Raw genomic sequence first — 17,332 nt, 5'->3', positions numbered from 1 at the left:
ATTACTGACAATCAACCACACACAACCCACACAAACTCACGCATACACCTCATTAGCACTGCCCTGGAGCAGGCAGGCATGAATCTGACAGATGATTTAGACAGAAAGAACAATATGCCCCGGTTGGTTGGACTGAAGAGGATGAGTAAAAAAAAAAAAAACCCTCACAAATGCGTCAGACAAAAGCGGCTACGACCGTAAGCTGGTGGTACCTAACTGCTGGACAAGTCCTACTTCCTTTCCCCCCACCCTGCAAAATTACAGTCTCTGAGTGCAACCGTCTGTTGTCCTTCTCTCTTTCTAAAGAATGTTTTGTCTGCCTCTTTTGTCCTCGCTTGACATGTGACATGTAGCGAACACAGAAGGCTGTGTTTTCTCACATGCTGTGTTTACTCACAGACACGCTTGCGTCTAAGCTGGGTCCTGACAGAAGTGCTGACAATATTGTCACCAGACTGAGCATGAATTTAATCGTGTGTCTCCATCTCCAAGTCTGATTATGTTTTAATCATTGTCCTTCGCCCCACTTTGAAAAGACACGATCATGTGACTAGTCGATTCCACTGAAAAGAGCAGGTAGGGAAAGTCCATACAGCAAGCTGACTAAGGCTACATCTACAACAGGCTTCAATTAATGGGAACGCACCTCCTTTTTTTCTACGTTTACTGTGTTGTCTAAAGGTCAGCCGGGTCACGGACTTGTAGGGCTGTCCGCCCATTCCCAGGGTTAAATCCATTATCTGAATGAATAGCTGGAGGCCTTCAGGCCTGTAGATATATGACTATCTCAGCCTTTAGCTGACCCATCAGAACACTATAAATAGACAGCACAGACCCCAGCCATGCCATCACTGCCTGTTCCCGACTGAGACTGACGGAGAAAGATAAACATACATACACGCAGCCTGGCCCCCACCACTGTCATACTCTTTCTCTTTCATACTCTTCTCTCTTTCTCTTTCAAAATTCAAACTCGCTCTCCCGAACAGACGCTGCATACAAACACACACACACACCACAACATGAATAGACTCATTCCACACCTTCCGTGCATTTGATTGTTCTTCCCATAGTAGCGTGCTAGCAGAGGCCTTTCCAACCCCAGCTGCTTGCATTGTTCCAACTTGCCAAGGCTCATTAATGCTGAGAGCGATAAGCTTCGAAGGACAAATTGTGCTCATGCAGCAGCGAGAAGAAAAGGTACGAGACGCTCTCCTCGCCCTCCCGCTCGCCGCCACCCCCCCCACACACACACACACACTGCCGCCCGCAGTTTTCAGCTTTGTTTTGCAACAATCCCTGTTATAAGAAAGCTTAATGTCTAATTGCTATCAACAGCTTATTGTGGTTGTTGACAAAACAACAACTGTTTGCTGAAAAAAGCGAAATACTCAACAAGCTTGTTAGCTCAATTGGCCTCTCTCTCTCTCTTTCTCTCTCTCTTTCTCTCTCTCGCACACTTGCTTGTTTACTCTCCAACTTATCTTTGTGTTCAGAGAACCTGAAGGAACTTCGTCAACTGCTCGAGTGCTTCCTTCAAGTTTCCTGGGAGCTGAAATATTTATAATCCTCGTTTCAAAGGACAACACCCATCTCAGCTCCTCACATGACCACTTTGATTATTCCTCTAAGCAAGCAGGAAGGCATCAGTGCAACACAGGCTGATGGCCCCTTTATCCAACCCAAACAACTTGTTCTATAAATATTACTTGATGAAAGTATTAAGGGAAAACATAATTGTCAGCGTAAGAAACAAAAAAAACTTTGTTTGGTCTTAGGAGGCCGATAGTTATGACAATAATGACAGTAAGGCCAATAAGGCCAGAAATGATGGTAAATATCTATATTAATGCTTGCCTGGAGTTAGCTTCTGACTGGCCTACCAGCCATTTTTGAAGCCACTTGGAGGGCATTTGGAAGCTCTCCCAGCATTCCGTGTGCCTGTTGGGAGTCGTTTCCCCACCTACCCTCAGCCCTGGGCCAACTTCTCACTGGCAACAACCCCCGCTGAGCTTTACAGATCAAACATCAAGTTTTAAAACATGTAACATGACACATAAAGCAGTATCTATAACCGATAACTGCATCACCAGATCCTATAATGATGCGACTACCCAGCTCTTCAGTATGCGGTCCAGCCAGCAGGCAATTACAGCGTAGGAGGACTCGCATTTTCCTCAAATACTCGTTATCATCCTAACTCCCATGGAAATACGGGCCTGGAAAGCTCATCCATAAAAGTTGGTGAACTGCAAATGGAAGGTGTTAAGCTGGTAGGGGTGGACCAGTTCGTGAGTGATTTAGTGCACACTTGTTACTTAGCATACAGCTGGTTTCTCAAACTGCTAGTGCCGAGGGCTTGGCCCACCGCCACTACATTCTTTTGTGGCTGTACATACCTGGAGCTGAAGAGGGTTGAGTCCTGACGCCGCGGCAGCTGCCATTGTGGAAGGAATGAACTGCACCGGGTAGTTATCACCTGTCGAAGGAAAAGGTGGGGGTAGGGGGGTGGAGGGGGGAACAATACGCACAGGTTGAGACAATGAGCGGCCCAACGGCGGCCCAGGCAAGTGCCAACACAGTTCCTGTGGGCCTGCCTGCACCCAGCCTCGGCACCTAGCCCAAACATCTGCACTCACAAAAGAGTCAGCTGGCCACAGCCACATGGGATTTACCCGAGAATGTCTTGCTTTTCCATTCTTTTTTTCCATTCTTTTTTCTTTTCATTTTCTCCATCCCTCTTTTTATCTCTTTCTTTTCTTTCTCTCTCACTCTTAATTTTGTTTTCGTATTGCATTGTTTCTGAATATCTGTGGTATTTTTGTTGCTACTCATACACAGTATATCATTTGCTCAAGCACTTGACACGGCTTTAAGCATGTCTCAGTATTGTTCTACAAGCCACTGTGTGTTTAACAGTGTGAGTTCTGGCACAGTGAACAGAGAGAAAACCTGCAGAGGGCAAGTTTGACTGGTTACAACAAGAATCATGCCTCACTGTAAATACAGAAAGACATGCTTTTTCATTTCATGATCAAATTTCAGACAAGCAAAACAATACCAACTAGAATAGAACAGAACAGAACAGAATAGAATAGAACTTCAACTGATTCAAATGTTGTGTCTCAATGGCATTTAGCCACTAAACCTGATACTGATAATTGTGTTTGAGAAAGTGAGTGTTAACTGTGCAAGATGTGTTTTGCTTTGTGGTTGGTACATATAAAACTGTTTCTGGCTGGAGTCAGACAGGATGAAGGCTGCTGGAGGTTGACTGAAGTGTGCCTATAGAAGGGAATTGGCCCTGGTTCAGACACCACTTCTGCCTGTCACTTCTCCTCACTAACATATGGAGCCATTAAACCACAGGCATGGGGGTAAACATATATACCCTCTCTTTCACTCTCTCGCTCTTTCTGCCTTGCTCGCTTTGCGATCTTGTCCAGCGCAGCATATTGTGATACAGCCAGGAAATTCAATCCCAGCCTGTGGCGGAGGAGAATAAAGCGTGCAATTGAAGTGATTTCAAATAGTGCCATAAGAGAGGTAGAGTGGGGGTCATTACTGTCCAACGCTACTCGTGCTAGCACTTTCTCTCTCGCTCTCTCCCTCTCCCTGGGTGGATGTCAAAGGGCTGAGATGTCATGTGAGCCCTAGGCAGGTCAGGTGCCAGTCGAGGACATGGAGCCAGAAATGGGTGCCGGGAGATCTGGAGGCTTTTTGGAGGCTGGTGGGCAGCTAGTATCTCCAGTTGCCTGGGCTGGCTGCCAGCATGCTGTCTGTTTGTCTGTGAAAGGAAATCTGGTTTAAAGGCCACTCTCCTGCCATCTCCAGCAAGGGTGCTCTCAGGCCCTGGCCTGGGCATGGGGTGCCAGGGAGACTGCAGTGAAGCCACTGGCAGGACGAAGCTGTTTCCTACAAGAGGGTCTAGGGGCTCATTATCACACCCTGGAGGCTTGACTGTACCCCTCCACCCACTCCAGCTTGGAGGGACAGGGTGAATGGCTGAGTCAGCTGGCTTTAGAAAGCTCAACAGACTACTAGTGTACACCAAGGCAAGACTGGCCCACTTACAGCAAGGAAAAAAACAGGACAGTGAGTCTAAGGAAGTGCATTCCGCATCACAAGCCAGGACGCCCAACCAGTGTTGCCTTGTAATTTCACTCTGATAGCATCTTTTTATTAGAGAAAAGTCTTATCAAAGCAAGTTCCCTGCAAAGATATCAAGCCAAAACAGGGGAAACCTCTCCTACTCTGATCACAATACTCCACTGTCTTCTCTTTATAAAGAGGCAGGTAAGGAAAGAGCCTGTTGAATAACGCATTAAACTTGCTCTCATGAAGGCACAGCAGAAGAGCTTCATAATGGATTCTGTTTCAGAGAGGTATCACGCTGCTAATGAAGGCCAACTTTGACTGCCAGCTTGGCACAGGGCCTCATAAAATGGTTGGCCCCAAGAGACCTACACAGGGTACCACTCATGCTTGCTCAGGCCGGTGCTCCAGGAGAAGCAAGGGTGGCCAGGCTAATGAAAAGGTGGATGAGAGCCGGGACGAACAACTGGCAGAGTGCTCTTTCTGCACCCTCTTTACTTCTCCTCCACCTGATGCCAAAGGCCAGTCACATGGTGCATTCTGCCTAAACAGAGGCACTTTCAGAGACAAGTGGTTTTGTTCAAAGGACTCTTTCTCACTCATGTCCATTTCGGTCAGATTTTAAGGTTTGTGCGTTTGTTTAAACACAGATAATATGGAGGATCCATTGGTGATCCATAGACATGTATAGAGCACAAGTCGCTAGTGCTGTTGATCTGTGTCTACATGCATACTTGATGCCCACTCACAGACATGAGCAGACCCTCTTGGCCAGGCTTGGCAGAATCAATTGCCTTATAGCAGCACTGCCAGATGGGTCTCTATGGGCCACTGTGCCCTCAACACATTCTAAGGACTTCAATTGTACAGCTCCACTACTAGTAATGGTTCTGTCTTTATGTCTACACACAGTGGTGCCACCCATGTCCTCCACATGTCTATTTGAGTAAAAGATGACTGCAAATGCCCAGGCCATTAGGCACAGTGTGAAAGAGAGGAGAGTACTGGAGTTTCACAGCAGGGCTGGGGTCATCAGCACTGGGCCTTTTCTGACAACACTGAGCTGGGCCGGCTTCCCTTCACACAGGGCTTCAAAAACAGCAGTAGTTGCTTTTGCATTAGCTTCATCCGATCACATTATCACATTCACGGCCAAGAATAATGGACGTGTGCACCAACGATGTGAGTCGCTCTCTGGACTTCTCTACCCTCCGCTGCCTTACAAACTTATGAATAATGCAGGCGCTCTACACACGTAGAGGATTCCATTATAGCTTCTGTTATTTGTAGTAAAACACTTGCAGTGTCAAACATATTAAAAAAAAAATCAAGCAGGAAAAGAATCCCCTCAGGCTTTTTGTTCAGCCTGTCATGCCTCTGTAGTTCCAAAATAGCTGACTTTCTTTTTCATCGCTCACCTTTATAGTTAATTTATTAGATGCTTTACCACACCCTATAATGTTCTGCCTCTCACCTGCTGACTACTGAGCCTTTTTTCAGTCTCTTTCTCTCCCTTTGGTCTCTCTCTGTCTCTCATTCTCTCTCTCCCTCATCTTTTTCTGCTATTTTCCCCTTTGATGAGGTGCTGACAACAAATGTGTCTTTCAAAGCATCCAATAGAGACATAAGGAGACCAGGGCTTTTCCCTGCCAGGCTGCACTGACACGAATTTATATTTTCTGACAACTTTGTCTTCTTTCATCTTTTCCTATTTGTTCTTCTTTCACTGATAAGCACCGAGTCATTTCTCACAGGTTCACTGGTTTGTCAATAGACGCTCAGCATCTGCAGGGAAACTCCTTGCCTGAGCATTTTTATACTTCTTACTACCCTGACAGCCAATATGTATGACTTACAAGAGAAGAAAACAAAGGAAACAATGCAGGGCCAGGCCTTTGACTCCCTGGTACCGAACACCCCCATGCCAGGAATTTGCTTTTTTTTCCATATACATAATTACACAAAGTGGCACATCTCAGAACAATGAGGGGTTGGGTGCAGGGTGGAGGGTTAGTGGCCTGGCAAGGAGTCAGTGTGCATGTTGTAGCAATTTCCTGCAAATTTGTTTTTGGATTTGGAATGCTTGCGTGAGGAGCAATTCTCTTTTTCACAAAAGGAGTAGGAGAACGTGCTGGGACAGGTAGAAAGAAGCAGAGCTCCCAGAGGCCGTTCGCCCTGTAGAGGAAACTGTACGCTTGAGAGCAGGTCACCATTCTCCAGGCAGTGTGCTAAATCAATAGAGAGCATTCCTTAGGATCGAGGCTGTCAGAGCTATTGGTCCATGTGCTACATGACCTAGAGTCAGGGAACTAGTAAGTGAGAAAGTGAGAAATGTCTCCTGGTGCTTTGTAGTACGGCAGCCTTCAAAGATGAACAATCAGGGGTCACGGCCGATCCTGGATCAGCCCCAGAACAATTTAAGATGAAGACTCCCTCAGCACATTCTTGACCAGTAAAGTGTAGACACTTTCATGCTGATGCACTGTTTACATTCCAGCCCTCATACACCCTATCTATTGTTCTGCAGGCTCACATGCCTTGCACTTGAACACTACATCGACCCTTGCAGTCTAACCAAGGTGACACACTTCATGGTGCTCTGATTTAATTGCTTTGACAGGGAGAGCTGATTGTTCTGCGCTTTGAGTGGGTAAGGAAGGGGGGGTTGTTTTGAGCACATTATAAAGACTTGCTTAGTATGGCTCAGGAATGAAAATATACCTATTGATGCAAATGACAGCCTGTTGGAACCACAGAAGATAAACAGGAGGGGAGAGAATGGGTGAGAAGTGGTTGAGTCAGTTCCCATACGGCACAGAGGCTCATACAAGACATCTCAGCACAGGCTTCGATTTTAAGTGAGTGGCGCAAATTGAACTGAGCTGCATGTGCCTGCATGTGTATATACCCTCATCAAAATAGCCTTTAACAAGACAAAGACAGAGGAAACAGAAAGAAACAGAGAAATCTACAGATACGCAAACACAAGAATGATAAAGAACAGGCCAAGAAGTGAAAATGAGTGCACAGTGCTGCTTTGTAATCACGATGATCAGCTAAAGTAATTGAGATATAAAGATAAAGACAGAGAAAGACAGATCTAGAGGCAGTGGAAGCTTGTACCTGGTTTGTAGGACATGCCTGGAGGGAAGAGGAAGCCCTGCTGGGCAGCAGCGGCAGCAGCCAGAGTGCGCTGGTCGTGTGGAAAAATGGGGATCATGAGCGGAGGCATGTGACCCTGGACCTGCTGAACACAGAGAGAAAGGAGATCACACACAAGCCTAACACAGCTTGACAGCACCCAGCCCCCATGTCCAGCCCACAACTTCAGCCCCCCGATCTGCCTTGCGCACCCTCACACAATACCTGTGCCTAATCCCCGAAACTTGCACATTAGCTCTTCAAAGAGCAACACGTGCACGCACAGGGGTGCACACACATACAGCCAGACACAGAGTCTGACCACTCATGTCCTCTTACGTCGTGGGTTGCCAGAGAGAGATTCACTTTATGTCACTTTAAGCTATGAGGTGGGAAAACAGCCAAATTCATTTCACTGATGTGGATGTGGATTATATCTCCTAGACACAGACACATTTCTGTTTATATATTTATATTTTTCACCTAAAGAGTAAAAAAAAAAAGATGGACAGCGTTCATAAAGCTTAACGGAGAACTGTGGGGACTGGAGAGTCTTACAGCTCCTGATGGAGGAAGACTTAACTAAGCAAATTCCCAAAGCTGAACTGCAGAACCAGCCAGATATCTCGCTCTCCATGAGACAACAGGTGAGATTCTCCTCAGTGATCATGCTTGCAGTTTCACTGTGTGATCGCATAGCATGCACTCGGGAGCAGCACTCACACGCATGTGCTTGCCAACAGTGATGACTGACAGGAAAAGACCTTTGCAGATATACAGTGCCTGTCTCATAATTTTGGAAGATCATTTATACAGACGATAAAAGTGCAGGCAGTCCCGTAATTTACAGCGGCTGCTTTCAGCACTGAAATGGGTGGAAGGAGCCCAAATGCTCTCGTCCATTCGAGATATTTCATTTTTAATGCCGTGGCCCAGTGCGGCACACGCTGCCCTACTAACTGTCGAAACGTCTTCTGTGTTCTGTTATTAACCTTCACCATCCTCATCCTCCAGTCTCCCCTAGATTGGCGTCACATGCCACATCAGGACACGGTCGCTGTTTGGGATCAATGTGCGCGTGTGCATTAATTCTCCACGAGAGAGAACGAGTGAGAGCAAAACCAGACACAGGCAAACAGAGACAAAGACAAAGAAAAAGATGGTATGTTTTGGTTACTAGTTGTAGTAGCTTAGAAATGTTTTGAGAGCATTGGCCCGACCCAATCTAGCTGTCATCCCCTGCTTCCTGGATATGCGTGATAGGCTGCAGCTCTGCTACCGTGGGACTGGGAGACTTAACGGCGTGGCAGGCTGGCCCACCTTGGGGGATCTGACTGGAGAACAGGGTTAATAAAGGTCGGCCCCCCAAAATAAACATGTTACAGAGTATTTCACCATTCAAGCCCCTTTAAAATCAACTTGCAATAAAAACGGGTCTGGGTGCAATTACTGCCGTGGCACTGGGGCATGAAATCAACCTGCTCCGCGTCGCCACTTTTTTTTCCCCCTCCGCATTCTCGCTGAGGTCTGCGTACAATCTCCATTTTTTCCCCCATTGCCTTCCCCCCTCCCCAGCATCTACCACCAAAGCTTGGTTCAGCAGGACCATTCCCTTGGTGCTTAACAAGTGTTCAGGTACACTTTATTGATCTTAGAGAAGTTCTGTAAAACCTGAAAAAATGCACTTTTCTGTATATGGGGCTTTTAAACTCTGCAAATGCACATTTAACATTGTGGCAGAGTGAGAGACCTGTGGGCAAAGTGGTTTTCTGATTCCTGTGATGTGAAAAGTCCTTTTTAAATGTGCTGAATAAGAAAGACTAAAAGGTCTCTGTAAATGACCTCAAGAATCCGTCTAAATGACACTTTCCTCACCGTGTGACAGAATTTTTCTACTTTATTTATTTATTTTTGCACAAAGAGCAAAGTCAAACCCGCAGTGGTCTACTCTGTAAAACACTTCAAGTGAATTCTTACAAGTATTAACTAGCGACTTTAAAAAGAAAAAAAGCGAATATTTTCCGTAGTTCTGAGCATGTAAATTGGTCTCCTTTGAAAGGTTATTAAGGTCAGTCACATACATAATTGCCGTTAACCTTATTCACACTACCCTTGCAAAACGAATTGGTCCTAAGCTCCAGTATTACACACAACAGCTGCTCTCAAAGTGGAACCAAAACACAGATACTCTCCAACATGTCATCTCACGTCACCCCAGCAGCTCCGAAACTGAACTCAATGCTACGGCTATCAACACAAAAACACCTGGTCCCTGAAACCTCATATATCTCTCCTTTCCATTTATTTGCATACTGTGCTCACTTGCCAGTATATTACCAAATCACTGTCATCTTCAGTTTGGAAGTATTGATATCAATGCCTAACGAGAGAAGAACTGAGTATCTTCTATTTGTAGTGATACTATAGTTTCAAAAAACGATTGGGGAACAGCAGAATGAGGGGAAAAAAGGAACAGATAAATTGTCCTCGGTTTGAGCACTTGCGTTTTTGCAGTAATGAGGTCTTTACATTAAACTTTAATTTACACACGCCACGTCAGTGAGTGGCAAATCAAATCAGGGCGCTTCAAAGTGGGGACTAATAGAAGAGGTTAGCTTTCAAGCCTGTCAATTAATGAATGCTGGGCGAGCTGAGCAGACAATGCCGGTATAGATTTAAAGATTATCACTGGCAATTTACTTTGACTGCTGATAGACAGAGAATGGAATTAAGTGCCTGCACTTAGACAGGCAGATTTTGATAAATTGCATATCAGGCTGCATATAAAGACTTGCTTATTATATCTATCAGAATGTGTCTCTGTCACTCTCTCTCTCTCATTCTCCCAGCATTTGTGTTTCATCTCCTCTCCTGGCTGCGTCTTCTCCTCTGCACCCCCCTGTACGGCTCCCCTCTCGCCGGGCCTGCCAAGCGGCCGGCTGCCCGGAACATTAGCATTGCCAGTGAGATCTTCAGGAGCGCAGAAGAATAAGGCGGAGCAGATGTGAGCAGCGAGCCTTTGGCACCTCTGCCCACAGCGCATCTCGTAAGCGTGGCCCCATTGTAACCCCAGGCCAGCTTGGCCCTTTGTCTTCGCCCATCCTGAGTGCTGGGTACTGCCGTTTTTTACCATCTGCCCCCAAAGCTTCATTAAAGATACATGAAGGAGCCCTCCCTGTGGCCTTATGAGGAACAGGTGCTATTGTTTGTCCCTGAAGACCTGCTGTAGAGGATGTAACTCACAGTACTTGAGGAAGAGCATCTGTAGCAATCAGTCAGGCTGAAGAGCCAGGCTGCCCCCCCCCCACCATGTGGAGGGATGGAGGAATAGACTGAGAGAGAGGGAGGGTGGGAAAGAGAGAGAGAGAGAAACAGTAGAGAGAAAAGATCCTATACATAGGATATTTATAGATCAGGGCAGCTGATGAAGTCCACAGTGATACAAACTACAATCTGTCTCCCTGTCAGAAACACACAACACTGAAAATGTCTTAACTACCGTCAGCTGTTCTGGGAACAGGACTTACAACTTGTGTTCTATTAAGTCAGAATCAGCTAAGGATGTTTACCACCCAGCATATACTGCAGGTTGAATGACCGAAAAAGAGGCTTGTAGGGGGAGGGAGAGGTCCTTGAGTAAATAGGGAGCTATGGATTAATCAATGTTGTTAGTGGAACTGTTGACATCAGCACTTAGATTCAGTAATGGTTTACAACAGCAGCTAATCCTAGGGTCAGACTGCACACTCAGAGAACATGGGCTAGGCACAGATTACTATTAGACTCACCAGAATGTGTATGTGTGCGTACATGAGGACATGAGTGTGGGGGTTAGTTCAGTATATGTATTGTACGTGTCATATAAAGACCTTGTAACGCCACTTTCTTCCGAGTCTGGGATCATTTTTCATTTATTTAATTTCTACTCTAAAAGGCCATGAAGTATAAGTTGTTCATTTTTCAGAGGATATCTCTTGATATATTAGGGACAAGTCAAAGTGAAAAAATATTAAAAAATAATAAAAAAGTAGGAAGAAAATGGGATTCTTAACAACCATGCAAGACCTGTTAGGCCACCACAATTGTCATGATCAGATTTCATTTTGGAGAGATAGGACTCTTGCTTCAGATTTGGAAAAATTTCACAGGTGTTTCTGTCCATCTGTCCACTGTGAGAAGACAACTCAGTGCTATGGGACTGAAAGGATGTGTAGCTGTCACAAAGCTGTTATTCAGAAAAGGAAACAGCAAAAAATAAACTGCTGGTGTTCTGTAAAAAAATAAAGCCCAGAGCCCAACATCCTTAAAGGTGTTTGGGATTACTTGGATTGTAACAAACAGAATGTGCAACGAACTTCGGAGGTGTGGAAAAACATTGTTGCAGATTTTTTTAAAAAGCTGACAGCAAGTCTGCAAAAAGAATATAAGCTGTGGTTATAGGCGAACACACTAAATACTGGAAAAAAGTATATTACATTTAGTTGTTGAGACTTTTGTTATTTTCTGTTAGATACATATTTTCTGTTTTATCCTGACACTGGAAACTGAACAACTTAATGGCTGGCTTGACTGGAAATTACATAAATAAAGGATGGTCTCTGAATTTTACTGTGCGTACACACGTGTTTGTGTGTGCGCTTGCATTCTCCCTCAGCCGTCATGCATGCGGATAGGAAATGGAGATGTACAAGCCATTACTGCGCTCAATAGGGCCCCTGTCAGCACCTATGCTCCTCAGTGTCTTTTAAGAGGACCGGCCGGGCCCAGGAGACATTATCGCTCCGCCTGTCCCCCAGCACCCTGTAACATGAAAACAGTTTGATCTGCGGCAAACATCACTCCAGGACATAGGGTTCGCTCTGTCTTTAAAACCAAGAAGGGAAGTGGGGGGGTGGGGGTGGGGGGGGAGTTGTTTTAACATGTCCAAAATGCCTTTCAATGTTGACAAGATAAGATAGAGGACGGGGAGGAGAGCGAGACCTTTTTTTCCACTCTCTCACTTCTTTTGAGTTGTAGCTGTTGAAAATGATGCACACACGCACCCGCACGCACATGCTCCTGCGCCGCAGGTTAAACATTATGTGCCACTCAACGCGTTGAATGGAGCACTACCAACAAACACGAAGAGAGGGGTGCCATGACTTCCAGCGTGCCGCACTGTTGTTCACATTTCTAGCATTTCCATTGATATTGGAGGTTTGAAAGTACAAAGTAGCACTTAAACGCCTGTTTCTTTTCTCGCCTTTTGTTGAGGCATTACCACGAGTGCTACAAAGTCTTGTGGAAAAAAGGTTCTTAACAAAAACAACAACAACAACAAAAAAAACAGGGCTCTAATTTTAGCTTGAAAGAAAGGCCTTTCACTGCTACTGTAAGCACAGATACTTTGCACTTTGTCGAGCTCCAGGCTACCCCAGCCTGAATGGCTGTGAATGAAAACCACCTTAGGGGATCCATTTTAAGGCTGAGCGATTCCAGAGGTTCTGGCAACCAAGCTCAATCTGCACGGCGAGCGCCAATGGCATGAACTCCATACCCGCTACTGTACGAACTTTCTGGAAGCTCACCAGCAGAGAGAGAGAGAGAGAGAGAGAGAGAGAGATAGTGAGAGAGAAAGAATTCTTACTGAATTCAATTATTTCTGGGCTTGAGAGTCCATGCGTTACTTTGTTCAAGAGTGGGTCAACTCATAAAATAATCCCAGAGATCCCTGAGCGTACATTAAGCTCAAATCACAGGTCATTTATCAGTTAACCAGTACTGCTACCAGAAGCTGCTCTAGTTCTAAGCTCTAATAGCCACCACAAAACACAAAAACATGTGTGTGTGTGTGCGTGTGTGTATATACATATATACATTTATGTAAAATAAAAAAGTATATATATATATATATATATATATATATATATTTATTTATTTTTTTTTCCCAAGTTTGGTTTTATTTATATATCAATTTCTGCTTCTCATAGTGGAAGGACTGAAAGAATTATTTCAGAGCTAAAGCAAGAGTGGAGCTTGATTTTCTCCTCTCTCTCAAAGATAAAAGCTTTAAGTCCTGTTTATCTGATGGTGATTGTTTTGGTGATCTGCTAAATCTTGTATCTTTAAATAATGTTTTGAACTTCATTTTTCAAAACACGTGTGTTTTCTCTTGTTTTCTCTTATTTTCTCCTGAATTTTTTCTGTTATTTTCTCTTTCTTATGCATGTGGATTATCCTACCTTCTCAGACTAATATATATATATATATATATATATATATATACATATTAATCCATTTGTCACGAAAAAGCAAATGTTGTTTTTTAAATAATGCACAAAAAAAGAAATACAAATTTTCTGAGCGTATCCTTCTACCTTCAACCTCCGCAACAAAAAAGAAATGGTTCTGTCCTGTCACGAAACATGTAACTTTTGCTGCCCAGATAGTGTAGGTTACCCTGCTTTCTTTGGTTTTCCTACATTGTTAGGACATTTTTGTCCTGACATCATATGAAAGCAAACACACACACACACACACACACAGTGCTGCACAGCTCTTATCAATGTGGCAGATATTGTGTCAGGCCGCTGGCTGCTGTTTCAGTCCCTGATGGCAATCAAGGCGTGTGGATCGATAGGGCTGAGTGGGACTTTGATCCCCTCAGCTTTCTGTCTGCACAGGGCTGGAATTAAGCTCAGGTCTCCTCCTCCCTGCTGCAGACTAAACGTATTGTTCTCTTCTCCTCAGGTCCGCAGGAGAGGGCCAATACAGGAGGCCCCCCGTCTGGGCCACAGCTCAAGGTCAGCCACAAAGGGGCTTTGTGTGGCCTGAGCCCCCTTCCTCAAGCCCACCGACCCACGCAGGCGAGCATGCTTATCGGCTTCAGGAGAGGGCTGGGTATTTTTGGAGTGACAGGTAAAAGATTAACATCTCCTTTTGCTGAGCACACTCCTGGTCCTGAACAGGGTGCATTTACACAGCAAGACAGGCAAACAGTAATGGAGACTAAGTGGAATGTTTGTGTATAGGTGTGTGTCCGGCCACTGGACAAAAGCTTAAAGTGACATGGACTAATGTGCCAAGTGGTCAATGCGTGTGTTCATGCGAGTGTGCGGGTGACACAGGGGCAAGGTGCACAGTAACCAGACACTGCCCTGCTCTGGCCCAGTCTGGAGGAATAACCAATAGATGACTTCTTGTTTTGCTAATTCCTTACACAGTAAAACAAGAGGTCTTGGAAAAGTGCCACTCCAATATGTCTATATTAAGTCTGGGGCTGTTAAAAAGCAGGACAGCCCCTCCACCCCCCCCTCTGGCTAACTCAACCCAACTCACTCTCTCTCTTTCTCTCTCTCTCTCTACTCTGCCCAAGAGCACTTGGCTGGGAACAACCTCATATTACTCACGCAAGTGAGCTTTTAATACCGCTAGCTCTTATGACCAAAGCAAATAACGTTCTGACGCCGGTCCTGTTATGTTTTTATTTTTTCTTAATCAAAACACATTCAGCAAATTTTAATTTATGAATGATTAAATGAGTACATTTATCTAAAAGAATATTAAGAGATGAAGTGGTTGCTTCTTGCTGACGTGCAGAAATTAGTAAATTAGCAAAGTACAAAGGCGTGAGGGGGCGGGATATTCCCAAAAGAGGAGCAATGAAATGTGATCAGTGTGTGTTCAACAGAAATGTGTACTTAAGGCAAATTCTTGTACGAGCCTCAAAGAAGCTGAAATGTAATTTAAGTTTGTAAATATTTCAGGCAATTAGGTTTGTATTGCATATAAAATATCAAAGACAAGCCTAAGGCTCTGCGCTCTTTGGAGCTTTGTGCTGCTGTAGCGCGCTTAAGTGTTCAACACACCCCACTTTCTGCTTCCTCCTATCCTGCCTGCTATCTTCTTCAAATTCTCCCTCCATGTTCTCCGCTAATGGCCACCTCTTAAGCCTTAGATAACCCGTTCACCAGAAGAGTGGATTGCTCCTGGACTTGCAACCCTACATTCAGTAGAAGAATGAGAAAAAAAAGTGTGTGTGTGTGTGTGTGTGTGTGTGGGGAGGTATTCTGGTAAAGCGTGGTCATAAAATTATGAAAAGCAAAGCACCAAAACATGCAAGGATTCACTCAAACTGTGTAGGCAACAATGGGAGATGACAACAGACATTAACAAATCCACAAGTGAGTCGGGGGCCAACATCAGTATCCCAGAAGGTAACATCCCAAATTCCAGGAAAAACATGATTCAGGGCCCTGGGAATGATGGACCAGCTGATGGTTAGCCACAGATGAAGTAAAGACATGGGGATAGCAGGACGTACTGTTCAGAGCTTTCATATGAACTGAATATCAAATGTAACCGCTATCACTATCCATCCTTTAGTGAAAATTATTAAAATGAATTAAAGAGGAAGAAATAGAAAGGGTTTAGGGTGCGCCTAGGATAAAAAAGTCGGAATAGGTGCTTTTATACAAAGGTACTTCAAGGTACTTCATGTGGGAATAAACATTTGTGAATATCTGAGCCAGCTTTAACATCCTCTAGCATCTGTTTAGTACAAACATGCCGCTTGTAACAGTGTGCATAAACATGTTTATAGCATTTCCTTTAATTTGATAATCATTTACATATCCTACCAACGACTTCTTTACTCCTGCTCTGCTAAGTTACAGGAGTAATTTGCAAATGGATACAACACTCTTCTCCTTTTCTTTCCCCTCTGCTTTTTAGATCTTTATTTGCAAACACACATCAATTTGGCCATCCAAACATTGTCCAGGCGGTCTCGGAGCCTTCAGGACCCTAATGAAGAAATGTTCTGGGTCTAATGCAGGAGCAGGGGAAAGAACTGGAGTCAGGCCACCCCCCCTAATCTAATAATGGAGCTGCACAGAGAGGGGCTCGCAGAGTGGGGAGGACTGTTTCCTCTTCTTCCTGTGGTCCGGGCAGAGACTGAGCCAGTGTGTCTTCACAATTGCCTCCCAGCAGCTGGGGCCAGGGCAGAACAACAGAGGCCACTCTGTTGTCCGGCAGAAAGCTGAGATTGTTGTGCTGGGGACTTTATTGCAGGCACATGAGCGCAGTCGAGACTCGAAAACGCGCTCAAATGTCATGTGCACACCCAGTGACGGGCCAGAATAATTATGAAAAAAAGAGGGGCGAGAGAAAGAGAAGGGGTAGAGAAGGGAAAGAGAGAGAGGAAAAAAAAGACAACAACAATTCAGTGTCTATGAAAAACGGACGAAGGACAAAACGGCCCATTCATTGTGTTCCGCGGGGAATGCTTGGACTCTCCTCCGTCCGAAAAACAAAGCAGCCCTTTTTTTGTGCCGCGAGGCACAGGGGCTGAATGCTTTGCTTTGCCACCCTAGCCCTAAGAAAACACGGGCCCCCTTTCTAAACTGCTGGCTGGCCGCACACAGTAGACTATTAATGCCTCAGCCCCTCCACCACCATCTATGTGTGTGCGTGTGTGTGTGTGTGTGTGTGTGTGTGTGTATGTATGTGTGTGTGTGCCCACTGCAGAGGCTAAGGGCCATGTTAAAAAGCCAACGCAAAGACAAAACAGTTTGCTCAACATTAACAGGGAAAACACTGGCCTAAGCAGGAGGGGAGAGGAAACTGAGTCCACATCAACACTAGAGGATGTGTTCTCCACCAACCGATTTTTCCCAGTCGCGAGGATGGGCTGGCCACAACCAGAGCCAAGCCTAAGGGGCCCAATCGAGAGCCTTGTCTGTGAGGGCTGGTCAAAAAAAAGCAAGCAAGTGGCAGGGTCCAGACAGGTGCCTTGTGATGAGATTCAGGGGGTGATCTGGCCCAGATAAACAACCACTTTATGCCACAGCAGACAGGCTTTGGTCACTTACAACGCTCTCTGTCTCAGTCTCTGTCAGTTGCCCAATCAAAACCTTTAGCGGCTTCCACGACGCAAATTTAAACTGCGTTCACATTCTAGCTTTGTTAGGTTGAAAGTGTGTGCATGAAGGCCCCTGGACAGAGGTCATTCACACTAATAACACATATGTGAGCAAAAAAAAGTAACTGAACGACTGTCGATGCATTATATTGTGAACGCAGCCTAAGGAGTGCAGGCCATGGCAATGATGTTGTC

The 17,332-nt window shown here is 45.1% G+C and overlaps 1 protein-coding gene across 6 annotated transcripts in view; it reads right to left on the bottom strand.

The window, feature by feature from the left end:
• The window catches only part of sox6 (SRY-box transcription factor 6), a 163,359-nt gene that overhangs the window by 36,727 nt on the left and 109,300 nt on the right, over positions 1 to 17,332 (bottom strand). For all 6 annotated transcript variants that reach the window (XM_036587021.1, XM_036587022.1, XM_036587024.1 and 3 more), the window contains 2 exons: positions 7,219 to 7,339; positions 2,400 to 2,479 (listed from right to left, as the gene is read on the bottom strand). In XM_036587021.1, the coding sequence (XP_036442914.1) occupies positions 2,400 to 2,479; positions 7,219 to 7,339 (201 nt within the window). The remainder of the gene's footprint in view (positions 1 to 2,399; positions 2,480 to 7,218; positions 7,340 to 17,332) is intronic.

Source organism: Colossoma macropomum, unplaced genomic scaffold, assembly GCF_904425465.1.
Source record: "Colossoma macropomum unplaced genomic scaffold, Colossoma_macropomum, whole genome shotgun sequence".
Lineage (NCBI taxonomy): Eukaryota > Metazoa > Chordata > Actinopteri > Characiformes > Serrasalmidae > Colossoma > Colossoma macropomum.
The sequence above is the reverse complement of the archived record's forward strand: the minus strand, read 5'-3'. Positions and strand labels throughout refer to the sequence as shown.